Source organism: Psammomys obesus, unplaced genomic scaffold (assembly GCF_907164565.1).
Source record: "Psammomys obesus unplaced genomic scaffold, mPsaObe1.curated_primary_1811, whole genome shotgun sequence".
In the NCBI taxonomy this organism is placed as follows: Eukaryota; Metazoa; Chordata; class Mammalia; order Rodentia; family Muridae; genus Psammomys; species Psammomys obesus.
The window spans coordinates 1,899,327-1,919,629 of record NW_026585626.1 but is presented as its reverse complement, the minus strand read 5'-3'; the positions used below and the strand labels follow the sequence as shown (position 1 = coordinate 1,919,629).

Genomic DNA, 20,303 nt, shown 5'->3' with positions numbered 1-20,303 from the left:
ACACACACACACACACACACACACACACACACACACACACACACACAGAGCAAACAAACCTACCAACAAAACAAAACGGAAAAACCCAAACAAAGACTCCATCCTGCATGGAGATCTAGGACGAATACTAGTTTTGGTCTCTAGGCTACATTTATCTTTTCCACTGCCGTGTCCTCCACACAAGGAGCTTCTCCTCAAGCTTCAGAGTCTGCTGTCTTTTCTGCCCAGAAGACTTTTCGGTCTACTGATTCTCATTCTACCTTAATATCACTCCCTTACGTAAAACAACTGTCTCTGTCTCTGTACTCTATTTTTCTTCACCTCACCAATTCCTGTTCATTATGCTGTCTTGCCCTCTCTCTTCTCTTTGGGTCTGGTTGTAAACATATCAAACCTTGCATTTACTAATAGCTATCTTGTGTTTGAACCTTATACTTACTAAATGGCTTGTCTTGTATTTGAATAAGATAGAGCTCAACAGAACAAGTGAGATAAAGAATGAATAGAGAAGGAAAAAATTGCAAGAGAATGTGAAAATCTGGTTTTTGTCTAAAAATGAAAGAGCTTAGAGTGATTGCTAAACAATTTTTGTTAGTATTCAGAATTAGTATACAAAGTAATGAGTTTTCTTACAGGACTGTCCTCTTTCCTCCTTTCCTCCCCTCCTCTCCCCTTTCCCCTCACCCCAACCCGCTCCCAGTGTTTTCCTTGCTCCCTGATTAGTTCTTTTCTGTTCTTAAACAATTTCAAATATCAAATGATGTCATAAAATAGCCATAAATAAGACATGCTATTTTTCTTGACTGAATACGGTTGGGCTCTCCGTGACAGTCTCTCCTCACACACAGAGAGTTATGTACAGGCTGTGCACCCTTGCACACATGCACACACAGACAGGTGTACATGCAAACATATACACACATTGAGCCATGCATACAGGTGCACACACAGACACACATAAATGTACACACATGCGTATACAAACACAGAAAATGAATGCTTTCAGAGGAACTTCCTGGACTCCCCGAGGGTGGAACATTTGAAAATCGTTGTATTAGAAAAGTTCCTTCCAGGTCCAAGATTCCTCCCATTTTTCATGTTCTTGAATGCTATTGTCTCCCTGGAAAAAAAAATATATATATTCAAATAAATTAATTCAATATTAATTAAATAAATTCAAAATTGAGAGATGAGTGAGACACACACTTCTGTGACCTTTTGATCTACCTGTTCTGAATTAATGGCATGAAATACCTATGGTTTCTCAAAATGCGACTTTAAGCATAGATAACCTTCCCCTTTCCTCTTCCAAGTCCCCCCCTTTCAGGGCTTAACTTGGGGTGTATGAAGTTACGTCTGGTGTTAGAAGGCATGTTCACCCTACCACTGCAGGAGTGATTGTATTCACAGATTCAACGAGCATTCAACAGAATGCTCATAAACAGTGCAGAAAAATTCATGAGAGGTGCACTGAAAAGCTTTACTAAAACGTAATAGGTATTTCTGGTTAAAAAAAAAATTCGTGACGAACTAGTGTGGCAAAGGAGTGTCTTTGATTGCAACAAAAATTTTTAGCACATTCAGTAATAGAAGATTTAAAACTCTGTCTCTCTCTCGCTCACGTCTTGAGTCAGGGTCTCACGTAGCCCAGAGGACAGCCAGCTCACTATGCACTAGAGTTTGATTTGAACTGCTCCTCCAGCGTCTACTCCCTGAGTGCTATAGTTACAGGCTACTGCCAGCAATATGTGTACCCTGGGAATTGAACCAGGATCCTGTGTACACCAGGCAAGCACTCCACCAACTGAGTAACAGCATCAACTGAAACCATTAACAAGCATTCCTTTTAAAATTAGTCAGTAAATGGACATGTGCTATGATACGTCTATTCAGCAGTATTCTGTAAGTCTTAGATGTTGTAATAACACAAGAACTAGGAATCAAATGAATTTAAAGCTTAATTATTTGTTGTCCACGAGACTGCGCAGTGGACCAGCAGACTTGGAAAGCTAGTGAATGGCATACATAAAGTTTAGAATTCATTTCATTGAAGCATTTATTGATCTAAAAGATATTTTCTTTTTTTTTTAAATGGGAAATAGCTTCTCTCATATGATAAACTTTGATCACAATTTCCCCCCTTCCACTCCTCCCTGCTCCCCACTACCTCCCTTCTTTCTCATCCTCTCCCTCTCCATCACCCTTCAGAAAAGAGCAGGCCTCCAAGAGACAACAACCTAACATGACAAAATTAAATGCAACAAGACAAGGCCAAAGCCATCACACTGAGGCTGGACAGGGCAACCCACTAGGAGTAAAAGAGTCACCAGGGCAGACAAAGGAGTCTTATTTTAGTTTTTTTCTTCCTATTTAGTTGAAGCATTTTTCATAATCGGTGTAGTAATTGGTAACAACGTCAGCAGGGATCTATAGTCAATACATTTGGGCACAAAATATTTTCTGAATGGAAAATTTATGAATGTTTTGAATGTTTACCATCAAAGACTACAAAGGTATTGTTTGACTAGTTAAGTATGTTTCTTTTGGAGGCCAAGACATAATTCTGCCAAGAAGCTTGGTGTGGTTAAGTAGATGTTTTAAGGGTATGGTAGAAAACCTTGTTCCCAGAACACTTGTTGAACAATCGATCTTGAATGTTTAATTTTGGATGGGAGAAAAACAACGGAGTCTTGGACACTCAAGGAGGAAAACCAATTTGGAAATATTGTGCTTTATGAGAAAATGTCTCTCGAGTGCCTTAGTGCAAACATACTGTCCATCTTTTCCATCTTTTAAATTAACCACTTTAATGAAATATTAAAAATGATCATATTGATGTCATTGCATCTCTTGTATTCTTTGAAGCCAAGTCCCTTTGAGACAGTTACACTAGTAAGCAAAGTAATACTTAGTTTAAAGAAGTTCTTTGGTGATTGGGATGAATGAAAACTTTTCAGGGTAATTTCAAACTTGGTTTATGAAAAGAAAAGTAACTGCCATGTTAAAAATAGCTGAAATGTATTTTTGAATGGTTTTATTAGCATATCTTAAGATAATATGACAGTTTCATACACGTACATAATATATTCAAATCATCTCCACTCCTCTGTTAGCCTCATTTGCTCATCTCTCTCACTAATTGCCTACCACTTCCTCAATAGCCTTTTATCTACTATTTACTTTTGCTTGGTGTGTGTGTGTGTGTGTGTGTGTGTGTGTGTGAATTTCCTTAGGCTTGCTTACAGGAATATGGGCAGCTTCCCAGTGTACACTGCTGAAGGTCACATTTCTGAGAGAGAGAGAGAGAGAGAGAGAGAGAGAGAGAGAGAGAGCAGCCTGACATCCAACAGTCATTCAGTCTCAGGACTTTGGTCAGCTGTGAATCTCTGCACTCACGACTGCTAACTTGCAAAATGACATTTCTCTGACCAAAGCTGAAAGCGTCATTAATCTGCGGACAGAAACACAGTTATTTAGAAGGCTCATTGTACCTCCTTAGCAGGTCGTCAGTAATAGCTTTTTCACATTGCCCAGGGCCTCCCAAGCCCTCAGCTTTTGATGGGGTTCACAAGTCCATATGTGAGCTTCTGGAGCAGGTCTCAAGTACAGTCAGAAAATAGTCAGTTGCTCCTACAGCAGTCATGGAATTACTCAGCCTTGCACAAGTAGATTCATGATGTTATTATGGAACGCATCACCTTCAGCCGAGTGGGTTCCTGAGGACAAGTCTCCCCCAGCAGCCTGCATAGACCTTCAAGCACTTTGAGAACTACCTAGCATGGAGGAATCTTTCAGGCCAGGTCCAGCTTGATCACTTTTTTTTATTTTTTTAAAAAATTTTTATTTTTTTTAAATATTAGTTACAGTTTATTAACTCTGTATCCCAGTTGTATCCTGCTCCCTCATCCCCTCCCAATCCCACCCTCCCTCTGTCACCTCCTCCCTGCCCCTTTCCAAGTCCACTGATAGGGGAGGACCTCCTCCCCTTCCATCTGACCTTGATGACTTTATTCCTCTGACCAAGACTGTTGTGTTTAGTTGTGGTAGGCCACATAAACCGTCAGAATTTTACTATTCTGTGTAATGAAGTGTGTGTGCGTGTGTTCACGCGTGCATACTCACGCCCTGACATGTGTCTGAATGAGCGGATGGAGAGGCTGTGGCAGCAAGGGACTTCCTTTGACGCCCACTTGGTGCTCTAGTTGTAGGCAAGCCGTTTACCATCATCTCGTGCTTCTGCCACCGCTGGGTGTTTGGCTGGTTTGGCTGTCGCTGGTACGGATGGGCCGGATTTTTCTTTGGCTGCGGAAGCCTTATTACCATGACTGCTGTCAGCCTGGACCGATACCTCAAGATCTGCTATCTATCTTATGGTAAGTTGGAAGGGTCCTTGTTCCCTCACAGTGAAAGTTAGTTGGTTTGAGTGTCAGAGACGTACATATTTTACACAGTAAATAAAGGTTATTAGTAACTTCAGTGACCAAGAAAACTTCTATTCATAGCCTATCTTGTTCTATGATATGTTCAGATTTGACCTGTGTTGATGTATGTTTCCTTTAGTACCACTTTTATAATCACGTTTACAGCTTTTAAATGTCTAATTGTTTTGTTATAAAGTTTGGAAGGGTCTACACATTTCCTCATGTGAAAAACAGGAACAGAGAGGATGCATGAACAAGATCAGGTCTGGGATATTTAGCTGATGACCTACTGAGTTTTTGTCATCATAAGAACAGCTATCTGTGATTTTCCTTTAGGACTCAGGCTCCCTAAGGTTTCAGAGATGGGGAATTCCAGAGTGTTCTCCAGGTTTAGAGACCCTCGCAGATGCTCCTACCCGAAAGGATACACACATTGAAACACTGCTCTGCATGTCTCTGGTGGTATTGGTAGGTAGACTAGAAGCTCACTCAGGGAACTGGTGAGGCAGCAGTAAAGGAGTTTTCAGAGCTTTTATTTTCAAGTTTAGACTAGTCTACCAATTAAAGTTTTAGCACTTTTGGTTCTTGGGGTTCCAAGAATTTATTGAACCGGAAGGAGAAAATTTGGGGGTACTTAATTTTAAGAGTGAGCATCAGCCCTAACCAGGGAGTTGGTTGTGACTCCCTTTGTGTAAAGATGTTTAGACAGCCAGTCTGTTAGGTAGAGTGCCTGAGGCCATAGAGTAGAGGATGGCCATACAGGGCAAAGCAAGTTTTCTTTGGTGCCTAAAAAGATGATAGTTCTCGGACTCTGAAAGAGGCCATGTGTGGGGAGGGCAGGGGCAGGGGGTTTAGTTGTAAATATCTTCAGGATTTAACACTCATTAAATATTTGCATCTGTTTTCATAAACATCTAAAACTTCCAGGAGAAACAGCCTGAGTCAAAAGGTCCAATAAGATAAAACAAACAAACAAACAAACAAACAAAAAACAAAACAAAACCCATATAATTAATGCAGTTTGGATGGCATCAGAGTCTAATTCTTACTGTAATCCTATTTTTTTTTTAAGCACAACAAACTGATTTTTAATAAAACCATACATTTCATAGACATGAAAAGAAGTTCAGCTCCCTGGGAATATTTGAGGAGTACTAAACCTTGATATCTGTTTTAAAATGTCATCTTGACTTTAAACTTTATGTCAACTAAAGAAAGGATGCTATCTACCCCCAGAAACACGGCAGGGCATGAATGCTGTAGGAGAAATGCATATATCCCCTAGCTTCTTGTAAGCTTGGCCCTCAGTGATAGCTCATCATGTGACATGATTCACTATTGGACCCTCCACACAGCGTTCTCTAGCATATTAGAATTTAAAAGGTCACTCGGGACATACAGACCCCCCTCACCATGTAATGTCATAAGCGGTCATCCCGGAGAGATGACCTTTCGGCCTCTTGAATAATTCCAGTGACCAGTGATGGGGAGCTTACTCTTGCTCAAGGCAGCCCATTCTCTGATTGGTCTGCTCTCATTGTTACAATGTTATTCCTTATATTGAGACAAAACTGCCTCCCAGTAACCTCCACCCATTGGTCCTAGTTCTGACTTCTGGAGCACCACAGAACCCATCTACTAATCTACTCCCTCCTGTACTTGACAGCCTTTCACCATACTGGAATGTAAGTATAAAAGCATCTCACTAAGTAAGCCTCACTCTCAATGCTTATCCGTATGCACGTCCTTATGAATATATGTCATTATCTCTGCCAGTCTCTGATGCGTTATGATGGATAACCAAGAGCTGACGAATCTTTGTGGCTACCTGATCGCTACCCTTCTCTGGTTGGTCTTGAGGAATTTTTTGTACTTCATGATGTTCAGTGCCATGTATTTGAGTAAATGGAGATGACTGAGCATAGAAACCATTTGTTCTGTTTCTTCTTAGTGATTACACACGCACGTGCTCACACACACCCACACACTCCACACACGAGTAAATGTTCATGTCAATGTCCAAGTATGTAGTTTGGAAAGTTGATATTATTTAATTATTTTAAACTTCATCAAAATCTTTATGCAAAGACTGGGGATACAGCTCAGTTGGGAGAGTTTGCCTAGCAAGCACCAGGCCCAGTGTTCCAGCCCCAGCACCACTTAAACTACGGGAGAGACACTGTAATTCCAGTTCTTGGGAGATGGAGGCAGAAAGATCAGAAGTTCAAGGTCACCCTTAGCTACATAGTTAGTCTGAGGCTAGATTGGGCTGGAGACCTTGTCTCAAAACAAACAAACAAATTAGCTAACAACAAACCCATAAGCAATGTGTCACCACAGCATTCTCTTAATGTTGAGAACGCTGAGCAGTTAGAAAGACAGCATGGCTGAAATCACACACTGCACTCAGAACTGTGCTGTGGTCTTAGTGACTTAAATCTCACTTGATCAGAACAGAAGCAGCAAGGAGCCACTCTCTTGACTCTCCTTCTGCAATATGATTAAGGGAGGCGAGGAGAAAATTTCCATGATGACTGCTGCAAAAGAGACTGGCTTTGGTGACTGTGCTGAACTTTGGGAAATTATGACTAGCATTTTACAATTTAATTTTTAAAAAGAAAATGAACACAAAATTGTCTTGTTTTTTTTTTTTTTTTTTTTTTTTTTTCTCTTGGAATTCTCTTTTGGTTAAGAAACTACTGTTGCAACACGGAGCTCTTTCTCCTCCACTCCATCTTCTTGAAGACTTTTTAATTTTTTCAGAATGACTTTCACAGCATGTGTGACAACCTAATCAGGATGTCTGCTGCTCTCCCACCATGCCTATGTATTCTCTACTGTCCCATGAATAACAAAGATTCAAAAATTTGCCTGCATTTCTAAGCACAATCACCCAGCAAAGCATCACAACACAGGGTCAGGATCAGGAGTCACCAACCCCCCTCAACAAATTCGTAGGTGAGGAAGGGACATAGACACACAAAAACCTTTAGGAATAAGGGCGTTTTTTAAAGACACAACCAAATCCTTTGGGATTTCTCATCTTCTGAGAAGGATTCTCCTTTCAATTCTTGGACCACCCGCTAACGTACTCTTGAGATGTTTTCCCAAGCTCCTCCATCGTCTTCAGTGTCCTTTCCTCTCTTTGCTGTCTGCTTTTCCACCCCGTGTCACTTCTCCCTCCCAAAGCTCCTAGGTGCCTAGAGAAAACTTTCCTTGTGAATTCTCTTCAAATTGCATCCTCCTGGACAAAGGCTCCAGCTCTGGAACTTTCCCTGCCTTGACTTCGCTCTCCCCCAGGCTCCAATTATCTGTCCACGTCTCCGTCTCCCAGAATTCAGTGGAGTAAATCTTTGGAGATGGAATTTGATATGTCCAGGGGAGGTACTAGGGTACAGGGCAGGTTACATGCGGGTAATGCTTCATTTCTTTCACCTCCAGGGGTCTGGCTGAAGAGAAAGCATGCCTACATCTGCCTGGCAGTCATCTGGGCTTATGCTTCCTTCTGGACCACCATGCCCTTGGTGGGCTTGGGGGACTATGCACCCGAGCCCTTCGGAACCTCGTGCACCCTGGACTGGTGGCTGGCCCAGGCTTCAGGTGGGGGTCAGGTGTTCATCCTGAGCATCCTCTTCTTCTGCCTCCTGCTGCCAACGGCTGTGATTGTTTTCTCATATGCGAAGATCATTGCCAAGGTGAAGTCCTCTTCCAAAGAGGTAGCTCATTTCGACAGCCGGATCCATAGCAGCCACGTGCTTGAGGTGAAACTGACCAAGGTAACTGCAGTCCCTTCATAGGTGTGTTTCCTGAACACTATAAATGTCAGAGGGAGGAAGGGATAGGGACCAGAAAAAACCACTTGCTAGGTGGTAGGCAAGATGACTCCATTGAATACAAGATTAAGATTGATAACTGTGAAGTAGTCCTTTGACCTCTTGCTTGAGAATCTGTTTTTGTGAGACACTTGGTTCGCTTCACTCTTTCCCTTTGCTTGTGAAGCCTTAAAGAAAACACAAAACCGGGCTCTGAACTCATGAACTCAGTTTCCCTGAGGTGACTTGTTTCATTGTTTTCCTGTTGATTGTTACCTGTTAGTGAGATATCAGTTTCAGAGGACTCCCTGTGTGGATGCTAAGGGCAGTTAGCAGAAATGCTTGCTCTTTTTAAGACTAATTATTTATTTCCTCTCTGCTCTCCTTAGCTTTGTCGAGCTTAAAGGTCACTTCTCAGAGAAGCATTTTTAATGGTGGAATTCAGGTCTTCCTCTTATGTTTCACCAAAACATGATTACTTCCTGGGGACTGTCAAATTTTTAATTAATTTGCAATTGCAGACTCATTCTTTCTTTTTCCTTTTTTGTTTTATTAAACATTTATTATTATTGTTATTTTTAAATTTATTACAACTTATTCATTTTGTATCCCAGCTGTAGCCCCCTCCCTCGTTTCTTTCCAATCCCATCCTCCCTCCCTCTTCTCCTCCCATGCCCCTTACCCAGTCCATTGAGAGGGGAGGTCCTCCCCCCTTCCTTCTGACCCTAGCCCATCAGCTCTCACCAGGACTGTGCAGACTCGTTCCTGTGATTGCATCTTCAACGTCCTTCTCTACGACCAGTCAATAGGGCCTGCGGGGACACCTTGTCTTTCCATCACTTCGTGTCCCCAGAACCCAACACATTGCTTCTAACATGCTAAGTGCTTAATATACATTTGCCAAAGGAAACTAGGCCAGAGAGATATAGTAATAAAAAAGAATTTCAGAGGAGTAGTCATTTCCAGTTTTGCCACGAGCTCCCTGAGAGGACGTACACTGTTAACATTTATTATTGATTTTGGTCGTGAGTGCTTGAAATCCTCTGTTGAGAAATCTCCAACATTTTCAGTCATTTTGGAAGAAGAGGGCTGAGAGCTATATGACTCAAATTAAAAATGCAGAAAAATTCGACAGCTTACTCTCTGCCTTCATGCTGGGACACAGGTATAGGGTTTAGGTGAGAGCATATCCAGGGACAGTGTCTTTGATAGGCTGGTGTGTTCTACATCAGAACAATTCAATCGCTGTTGTTTGAGTCTCATTTTTTCATTAGTCTCAATTCCAAGTTAGTGCCTCAGGCACATATTTTGATAAATTCTACTGTACCCAGCCAAAATCAGTGCTATTACTTACAGCCCAGACTCTGGACTCACACACCCTGGGAAACCATTTCAGTGCTTAGGGCCTTAGATTTTTGTGAGATAGAGAGGTGGGAGGAGACATCATCATTGACATCAAAACTCTGAGACTCTGCTAACATGGTTATACAAGTCGGATTGTTTAAAGGCCTGTTGTGGTAGCTTGACAAAAGCACTATTAGCTGGTCCCTGTAGCTCTTTGTTTCACTCTAAGCAAGGTCGGCCCACCTAAGGACTTTGACACACCTGTAATGAACACCTCTCCCTCAGGTCCCTTACTCTGTCGAACAGACAGACACTTAGAAAATATCCCCCATTCATTAGGTCAAGCCATTTCTCGGGATATCATGTTCAGACTTAAACTCCCCCAAACAGATGGGCAAGCTGACATGACCTAATTTGCCTCCTTTTTTTTTTTTTTTTCCATTCACAGCTTTTGCTTGTTTTTAGAGTAGTGGTATTTTAAGGTTTGAGAAAATTGCAACTGGAAAGTGTGGAAATCTTTTTTTTTTTTTTTAAGCATGAGATCATATTTTCTGCTTGGATCGTAGCCAGGGCTAACAGATGCCAAGCGCACCAAAGACTGCAGGAAAGTTTCTTTGCAAGTTTATGGAAGAGGCTGTGAGACGGCTGACCTTAGTTGTCACTCTGTGGGTAAAACAGAAGAACTCCAAACAGCCATGCTTAGGCTGTTGAACGAATTAAACCCATAGAAGGCAGCCTGGGAGCATATAACATCGCGTTGTCACTCTTGTCTCTGTAGATGTGTGAGGGAATTGAGGAACACAGAAGCCGTAGCAGCAGGAGATGTTCCTCATCTCCCCACTAATTTTCTCCTTTTCTCCCTTTCTCTTCCTTCTCCCCTTTTCCTCTTCTTTTCGCTTTTCTTTTTTTAAAGACCGTACTACATATTACAAGCTGGCCCGGAACTCACTCTGAAACCAATATTGGCCTTGAACTCATGGCCATCCCCCTACCTCTGCCTCCTGGGTGCTAGGATTTCTGGTGTGCACACATGCTGGCTTTTTACTTTTCTGCATTTTGCTAGTATCGCTCAGAGACAGGTATACCCTTACCTGTAAGGCAGCTGTCCCAGAAATGGCGTTATTGTCTTTCAAGCGTATTTTCATTGGCTGTTGGGCAGCTCTATCTGCTTGCTAAGTAGATCTGTGGTAACATACCTGGGTCTTTTCAGCCCATGCTTAGGCCAGTTCCACACTCTCCTGCAGTGGGCAGGACCCCTTACAACCCCCGCCACTTGGTGCACTGGTCTCACTCCAGCCACTGAATCCAGTTACTGTAGTTTGTTTCATGATGTAATTCACGCTTGCTATTGAGGGAAGGTTCATGCCACCTCCTCGGCCCTTGGCTTTTCCTTTTACATCAACCCCATGGTCTCCTCCCATCTATTTCATCATTCAATGTAGCGTGCAGCTGACGCTGACTCAGATCTGGGCAAAGGGGCTTGGTGGGGGGAACCGGACTCCTTTTCTGAAACGTCTGTGAAGAGCACAGCACGGTTGCTGGTTCTTCTTCAAGTCACTGGGGGCTAAAGTAGGACTGAGACCATAGAGAGACACAGTACGTCATAGCCGAACACTCTTCTTGTCCTTCCACCTTGTCACTCACACTGAGAGGGTAGGACCTCCCTCCCTCGCTTGCTCTGGTGAATCAGGGTTATGTATAATTTCAAATATTTAAGCTCAGCCACATTGTCTGATGACTGTCTTAAATAGTTCACTGGAACTGAGCAGATGTGGGCTACATTACTTTGGAATACTTATTGTCAACTTGAGCCAGAGCTGGGGAATACTGACATCCTCGGGTGTTCTGCAGCAAAACTTATTTAAAATGGTCAGAGCTGCAGATGTGTGATTCTTTTGTACAAGCTAAACATGAATTCTGTGAATTTCCTCCCACAAAACTGTCTAATTTAGGAACTGGAGGGTTTAGTGCTTTGTCAGTGAACTGAGATACAGTGTTGGGAGAAACAGTGATGGGAATGGAGTCACAAAAAAAACAAAACAAAACAAAACAAAAAAACACAACCTGAGAAGGATGCTGAGCCGGGGCCTCTGTAAGCACTGGCTTAAGGATATCTGGGAAGTAAATGTTGGTAAAGTGAAATGAGAATGAACTGGGCAAAATGAGGAATGAGCTGATGAAAAGTTTAAGCCCAGTCCAAGCTCTGGAAAAACAATGTCACAAAGGTTTTAGAAAGTGTGTGGCAAATACATTAGAATGGCTTAAGCGTTAATTGACTAATTCATTTATTAATTGGTGTCTGTGCATGTGTGTCACATGCGTGTTTGTCACATTGCATTCATGGATGTCAAAAGACAGCTTGCAAGAGCTGGTCCCTGGTCAGGCTTAGTGACGAGCACCCTTACTCTGGGAGCTATCTCACCAGTCCTGTTTTATTATTTAAATGATTGATGTTTTGGGCGACATAATTTAAAAGGAGGTCAAAGGAAATGGCTGGGCCTCGTTTTGACTTTGCGCCCACATCTCGGCACTGTCGCTTCGCACCGTTTACAGCAGATCTCATCCTTACCCCTTCTTTCCATGCTGGACTTGATTTCTGCCTATTGCGGTTTGTTCTGGAGCTCCACCCGCAGTCCTCAGTCTGCTGTGTTTTAAAAACCACAGCAGATCCAGTGCTCTGTCTTTTAAGAAAGGGAAACAGCACAAACGTTGTTAATCTTTCTCGTTTTCATTGCACATTCTCGTAGAAGTAGAGCATATTACGGGCTTTTTGATAATGTATTTTTTTTTTTCTTTCTGTCAATGACTTTGGCGGCAGTGCAGAAAATGGATTTTGAGATGGCATAAAACCATCCTATGACTCACCCTAGAATCAAAGATAGGAACTATGTAAAGTCTTTACACAGCTGCTAACAAAGGCTTTACTTGTGTCGTTAGTGTTTATTTGGAAATTTAGGAGGAAAAAGGCCTCACTGTGCACTTTGAAGTGTCTGCTGTTTGCAAACAAAATCACATTAATCCAAACAGAAGGGACTCCTGGGTAAGCTTTTGTGGAATGATGGAAAAGCAAGTTCAGAGGGAGAGAGAGTGGCTTGGGTTTAGTTGCAATGTGTTGATCACAGAAGAGAACTTTAAAATTTTTTTTTATTAATTATACTTTATTTACTTTGTATATAGTAAATATATATACAGGATATAAATATATATCCTGTAGTTCCCTCCTTCCTCCCCTCCCAATCCCTCCTTACTTCCTCTTTCTCCACGCATGCCCCTCCCCAAGTCCACTGGTAGGGGAGGTCTTCTTTTCCTTCCTTCTCTGAAAGGCTCTGCCCTGTAGACTATCAAAGCAGATGCTAAGACTTATGGCCAACCTTTGGGAAGATTGCAGGGAATCTTATGAAAGAAGTGGGAAATAGTAAGACCTAGAGAGGACAGAAGCCCCACAAGGAGAGCAACAGAACCAAAATATCTGAGCACAGAGGTCTTTCCTGGGACTCATACTCCAACCAAGACTATTCATGGAGATAACCTAGAACCCCTGCACAGAGGTAGCCCATGGCAGTTCAGTGTCCAAGTGGCCTCCATAGTAATGGGAACAGGAACGGTCTCTGACATAATCTGATTGGCCTGCTCTTTGATCACCTCCTCCTGAGGGGGGAGCAGCCTTACCAGATCACAGAGGAAGACAATGCTCCCACTCCTGATGAGACCTCACAGACTAGGAACAGAAGAGAACTTTTAACTGACAGTGTGGAAGCATGGTTGCAGGACCCTAGAGCAGGAGTTCTGGGATAATTTGATTCATCTCTTGGGGATGTACATTGTCTGAAAAGCAGAACAAACTGAGATTTACTGAGGTTTTTCTTGCCTGCCATTAGTTTTTAAGATGACCATTGAGATTCTTTCTTTTAAGATTTAATTTATTTCTAGTCATGTGTATGTGTGTGTGTATATCTGTGTGTGAAAATGTGCAGGTGAGTACTGGTACCCCTGTGGACAGAAAAGGCACTGGATTCTCTGGAGCTGGAGTTTCAAGTGTTTACAAGAGCTGCATACTGAATGTGGGTCCTCTGAAAGGGCAGAATGCTCTCTTCAGCCTCCTGAGCCTTGAAATTTTGAGGGAACTTCTGTGGCCTCAGATTTGGAAACATATTTTCCAAGCTGTGTGTATGCCTGTGTTTCTGGGGATGAAAAACATGCTAAACAAGTATCCTATCACTAAATTCTACCTTAAACATCATTCTTACATATCTCACGAAGGTAGGTTTCCATGACAACACATCCCACATCCATGTTGCTCTTTAGGTCACAGATAAGTTTTGGATCTCTCCCAGGGCTGAATGATTTATGCCCCTACGAATTCATATGTAAACGCACATTCATATGTGTGCACTCACACAGAGACACACACATAGCATTATTGTCAGAAAGATAACATACAGCTTGTGCCACTAAATCAAAAGAGCATCTATAAATATTTCACCATGTTTATGCAGCCCGTTGGGTCTCGCTCCTTGTCACTGATCCTCTTCATAGATTGTCACGATCATTTTATCAGGAGTGGCTGCTGTCTTTTTAAGTTACATGATGGGAGGATGAAGCAAGGAGACCTTTGATGAAAGAGCTTTATTTTTAATAATTATTTTATTTTATTACATTGGTGTTTTGACTATGTGTATGTCTGTGTGAAGGTTTCAGATCCGCTAGAACAGTAGTTACAGTTGTGAGCTGCCATGTAGGTGCTGGGAATTGAACCAGAGTCCTCTGGAAGGGCAGTCAGTGCTCTTAACCACAGAGCCATCTCTCTAGCCCTTGCAAGGAGACCTTTGTTGCAGTGTTCCTACATTTTCCCAAGATCTGGGGAGACTTGGAATCAAAAGTGAAGATCACTAAATATCCATGGCAAATGAGATTAAACTCCTCATTCCTGTTTCTGTAGTCAGGGGATTTTAGTGCTCCGACTGGTCAGATCTGAGTCAAGTGCCTCCTATTATGTGAACTTCTTAAAACCAGGAGTTGGGAAGATGTTGGGAATTCTAAAGTTGGAGGTACACCAAGAGGATTAACATAAATGCAAACAAACAAAAGAGAAAGCGTACTCAGAGTATTGATTTAAATGTAGCTTTATTGTTTAGTCTTAGTGGAAGAATAGCAGTGAAAGGACACTTACAACTTAGTAATTCTCTCTTTCACGTAGGGCCAGAAACAGCTCACTTAAAATATAAATGGAATTTTATGTAAGAAGTGGGAAATAGTAAGAGCTGGAGGGGACGGGAACTCCACAAAAAGAGCAACAGAACAAGATAATTTGAACACAGGGAACTTCCCAAAGACTCATACTCTAACCAAGGGCTATTTGTGGAGATAACCTAGAACCCCTGCACAGATGTAGCCCATGGCAGTTCAGTGTCCAAGTGGGTTACATAGTAATGGGAAGAGGGACTGCCTCTGACATAATCTGATTGGCCTGCTCGTTGATCACCTCCCCCTGAGGGGGGAGCAGCCTTACCAGGCCACAGTAGAGGACAATGCAGCCACTTTTGATGAGATCTGATAGACTAAGATCAGAAGGAAGGAGAGGAGGACCTCCCCTATCAGTGGACTTGGGGAGTGGCATGCATGCAGAAAGGGGAGGGAGGGTAGGATTGGGAGGGGAGGAGGGAGGGGCTTATGGGGGGATACAAAATGAATAAAGTGTAATTAATAAAAAATTAAAAAATATAAATCCGATCCTGAACTTCATTTTCTAGTGTTAGTACTCTCATTGAAACTCTTACTTTTTGTCTAAACAAATCTTTATGAGTGGAAATTCTAAGTGGGCAGGGATGAGTCTGCTTTTCCTCTCTGTGTCCCCTACACAAAACACAGCTTCTCAATACTGCTTGTTGGATGAAGGGATAGGTCTTTCTAGCTGCTGTTTTCTCCCAGGGAATTTCTTCCTGTGGATTAATCTTCCATGTTTCCATTCATAAACCTCAGAGAGCCGCAGAGCAAGTAGAGCTATGAAAAGCTCAGTAATACGTTTCACAAAACCCTGAGCAGGTGAGTATTTTCCTACCTTCTGGACTCCTCTCCCCATGCAGCTTTCCCACATCTGGATGACTCCCTCAGTTGCTTCTGTACAAATTCCAATTCATTCACGGAAAGCTTTCCCACTGCTTCTCTGACTGCTATTATTTCAACTTGCCCAAGTGCAGGGTCTACGCAACATTCTCCATGAAGCTCGTATGTATTCCTATAAGAAACAAAACCTGTTCTCTTCTGAGCTGGCAGGCAAACCATATTCTGCTGTGTTCTGCTAGTATTTGTACTCTAGAGGGAGACAGCTCAGGAACAGGGGCATTCTGGGACACCCAGTAGCACTCAGTTTAGTGTCTTCCCAAAAGCATTTGCTGAAACTGTTGACCTGAACTGAGAGAACTTGTCCAGATCAGCAGTTCTGGTTAGTGTTACTCCATTACAGGGGCTGAGTTGGGGAATGATAAAAACACGCAGGGCTGTGTTACATTGTATTTTTAGTTATTCTGTGGTCTGAAAATTAAGGGATTAACTTTGAGGCAGAAAAGTCTCCTTCCATATTCCTTTGCCTGAAGCCTCGCAAATCTTTTCTTTGGGAAGTTTGGGAAGTTTCTGTGATCTGAGCCTCAAACTTGTGAAATACTTGGGCCAGAAGAAATAGCATTTAATAAAAATCTCTGAAGAAAGTGCACATTAGAATTTCAAACCAGGGCAACACTTCTCCGTTTCCTGAGGCAAATGGGGATGATTTAAGATTTCCTCAAGATGAACTTATTTTCTGTCAGGTTTTTAAGTGAATGTGGGTTGAGAACTCTGGCAAGCTCAGGCAAACTGGCATCATTTTATTATGATCTTTTGCCCCAAATGTAGGCAAAATCTGACAGCTGTTACAGGGTTGTGTTTTGTTTTGTTTTGTTTTTTTAAAGTGGAACATGGAGAGGATGTGGTAAATGGCATCAAGACTTTCACTAACTTCTCAGAAGTCCATGAGAAAGCAATGGCTGTGGTCAAAAGGGGGCTTTTTGATGAAGGACTTGCCCCTCCTTTACACCTGTCACTCACTCTGGATTGCTCACAAATTCTCTTGATCCTGCTGTCTGCTACTTTTCCCTTGTCAGGTGGCGATGCTGATTTGTGCCGGTTTCCTGATTGCCTGGATTCCTTACGCCGTGGTCTCCGTGTGGTCAGCTTTTGGAAGGCCAGACTCCATTCCCATCCAGCTCTCTGTGGTACCCACCCTCCTTGCAAAGTCTGCAGCGATGTACAATCCAATCATCTACCAGGTCATTGATTACAGATTCGCCTGTTGCCAGCCTGCTGGTTTGAGAGCAACAAAGAAGAAGTCTTTGGAAGACTTTAGGTAAAACTCAGAAGCTAGAGATGAATTATATTTTCTTTGTCTTAAAATGCTGTGTTGAAAAAAAAAATGCTGTGTTGGTTTAAGCCGACCCTTGTGCTGGAGCTAAGTTTCTAAGGGGCTAAGTTGGGAGGATTTTATTCTCTGTCCGTCAAAATTCTTGAAACCAACTCATCATATATGTACAGATATGATGACAGCTGGATATCAGGATCAGGCATTTTATTTTTGATCCTAGAGCAACCAGGATGCCATGCTGTGAGTCTTGGAGAAATCACTATGTATCAGTGGCTGTAAACTTCCTTTTGGGGGATTAAATCCATATCAGCCCAAGAGCACTGTTCTATGTGGCATTGATCCAACAGTCAATTCTTGTGAAAGAATTATTTGCCACTGTTGCTTGGGCCATCAGAACTCTTGGCTAAAAACCAAAGGACTTGGGCAGAAGTGAGGCAGAAGGGCCAATGAGCCATTCCCCTTTGTTTGCTTTCTCTGTCAGTTTCTTTTAATTATGTTCTGAGAGATAGATGCTCTCTTGGTAGATGAAGAAACAGGTTCAAGCAAGGTTAAGACAGGGAAGGTACCCATCTTTATGTAGCCCAAAGGCAGTAAGGTAGGAGTTATCGCTTAAATATTAGCTTTTTTTCCCCCCATCTATACTGTTTCTGCTACACAGTGTACAAGAGTTTGAGACTCAATGACTATTTTTCCTAAAGGTCCAATACTCAGAGAAAGAAAAGAGCTGGGATAGTGAGGGTACGCAGGTCTTCTGTGTCCATTCATAGCCCATCTTTGGGTAAAATGTGGAAAATGCATCTCAAGTCTAGGCTAAGGAAGTGGAGAAGTCTTCAGGAGCTCCAACCTCCTTTAATTATTACTTGGTGACAAGGTGCTTTCCAGAACTTCTTTCCTTTTATTTATCTATCTATCTATCTATCTATCTATCTATCTATCTATCTATCTATCTATCTATCTATCTATCTATTTAAATTTTATTTTTCTTTTTAGTTACATTTTGTTAACTCTGTGTCCCAGCTGTATCCCACTCCCTCATTCCCTCCCCAACCCCACATTCCCTCCCTGTTCTCTTCCCTGCCCCTTTCCACGTCCACTGATAGGGGAGGATCTCCTCCCCTTTCATTTGACCCTGTTTTATCAGGTATCTTCAGGGCTGGCTGCAAAGTCCTTCTCTGTGGCCTAACAGGACTGCTCCTCCCCTGGGGGGGGGGAGGTCAAAGAGCCTGCCCTTGAGATCCTGTTAGAAATAGTCCTTGTTCCCCTTACTTTGGAAAACTACTTGGTTCCTGAGCTACCACAGGCCACATCCGAGCAGAAGTTCTAGGTTATATCCATAGATGGTCCTTGGTTGAGTGTCAGTCTCAGAAAAGACCCTGTGCCAGGATATATTTGATCCTTGTAGAGCTCCTATCCTTTCCATATCATACTAACTCCCCTTCTTTCATATGATTCCCTGCACTCTGCCGAGGGTTTGGTTATGAGTCTTAGTGTCTGCTTTGAAACACTGCTAGGTAGAGTCTTTCAGATGCCTTTTGTGGTAGACTCCTGTCATATGTTCAATGCACATCCCATTTGTCTTTCTAAATGAGGATTGATCATCTTCGCCCTTGTCCACTTTCTTGATTATCTTCTTTAGGTGTGTAGATTTCATTATGTTTATCATATCTTGTAGGTCTATATAAGTGAGTATATACCATGTTTGTCTTTCTCCTTCTGGGATACTTCACTCAGAATAATCTTTTCTAGATCCCACCATTTGCCTGCAAATTTCATGATTTCCTCCTTTTTGATTGCTGAGTAGTATTCCATTGTGTAAAAATACCACAATTTCTGTACCCATTCCTCCGTTGATGGACATCGGGGTTGCTTCCAAGTTCTGGTTATTACAAATAAAGCTGCTACAAACATGGTTGAACAAATGTCCTTGTTGTATACTTGAGCAAATTTTGGGTATATACCTAGGAGTGGTATAGCGGGGTCTTGAGGTAGCACTACTCCTAATTGTCTGAGAAAGCGCCAGATTGACTTCCAAAGTGGTTGTATCAGTTTACATTCCCACCAGCAATGGAGAAGGGTTCATCTTTCACCACAACCTCTCCAGCATGTGTTGTCACTTGAGGTTTTGATCTTGGCCATTCTGATGGGTGTAAGGTTGTTTTGATTTGCATTTCCCTGATGGCTAACGAGGTTGAGCATTTCTTTAAGTGTTTCTCTGCCATTCGATGTTCCTCTTTCGAGAATTCTCTGTTTAGCTCCGTTCCCCATTTTTTAATTGGATTACTTGGTTTGTTGCTTTTCTGCTTCTTTAGTTCTTTATATATGCTGGATATTAGCCCTCTGTCAGATAAAGGGTTGGTGAAAATTCTTTCCCAATCTGTAGGCAGTCGTTTTGTTCTGATGACAGTGTCTTTTGCTTTACAGAAGCTTTTCAGTTCCATGAGGTCCCTTTTATTGATTGTTGCTCTTAGAGCCTAACTTCTTTCCTTTAATAAGGCGTATTAGAGAAAGATCAACAGGAGGACATGGGATTTTGTCTTCTGACACCGTTTGACCATTTGACCAAGAGACAGCTCTCTTGAACTTTGATTTTTTTTTACCTTATGAGTATGTGATCAAATTAAAAAAATGACAAAATAATAAAAAATAATAAAAAATTACAAATGAAATAGCAACATTTTCATTGTTGCCCTGACAAAGGGACAAGATCTACAACTTGAGATGGGAGATTGTGTTTAAGATAGCAGTTTCCAATAGTCCAACTTTTGAGAGGCACTTTAGTTGCTTAGAGCCTAAGGTTAGGATGTGCTGATAAGAAGTTGTAATAACTGAACAAAAGGATGTATGGGAAAAACCTGCGTGACAACTGCTTTCACACTATTAAAGGCTCATGCCTTTTCTTTGGAAAGGAATGTTTAAATCCAAATTTTAACATGCATCTCTTTAGGATGCTTTGCATTATGAGCTGTGGACTCTTTTTTTTGGGGGGGGGGATGCAGGCAGAGAGAATAATTTTCACAGAGAATTTTGGGAGAAAGTAAAGGGATGGATACTCTTTATTAAAAAGGGGGAGGAGGTGGCAGGGATGGCTGGAAACACATTTCACCTACGTCAGAATTCTGCCTCGGTCTGGCTTTGTGATTTGCACATTTATTCACAAGTGTGAGCAGCACATAAATATTCAACAGTCAGCAAGGGAAAGAGGGACAGAAAGTGACTTTGGGGCACAAGCTTTTAGAAGACTCAGTCAAGCAAGAGACAGCTTGGTTCGCTCGTTCTCATTAAACATTTATATGAAGCAGAGTGGCTGCTTTTCTGAAGGGGACTAGGGCGAGT

At 42.1% G+C, this 20,303-nt stretch overlaps 1 protein-coding gene across 1 annotated transcript in view; it reads left to right on the top strand.

Moving 5' to 3' along the window:
* Opn5 (opsin 5) overlaps positions 1-20,303 on the top strand; it is a 55,098-nt gene that overhangs the window by 14,813 nt on the left and 19,982 nt on the right. Inside the window, exons 4-6 of the mRNA XM_055615380.1 lie at positions 4,203-4,373; positions 7,863-8,197; positions 16,714-16,955. Of these exons, the coding sequence (XP_055471355.1) occupies positions 4,203-4,373; positions 7,863-8,197; positions 16,714-16,955 (748 nt within the window). The remainder of the gene's footprint in view (positions 1-4,202; positions 4,374-7,862; positions 8,198-16,713; positions 16,956-20,303) is intronic.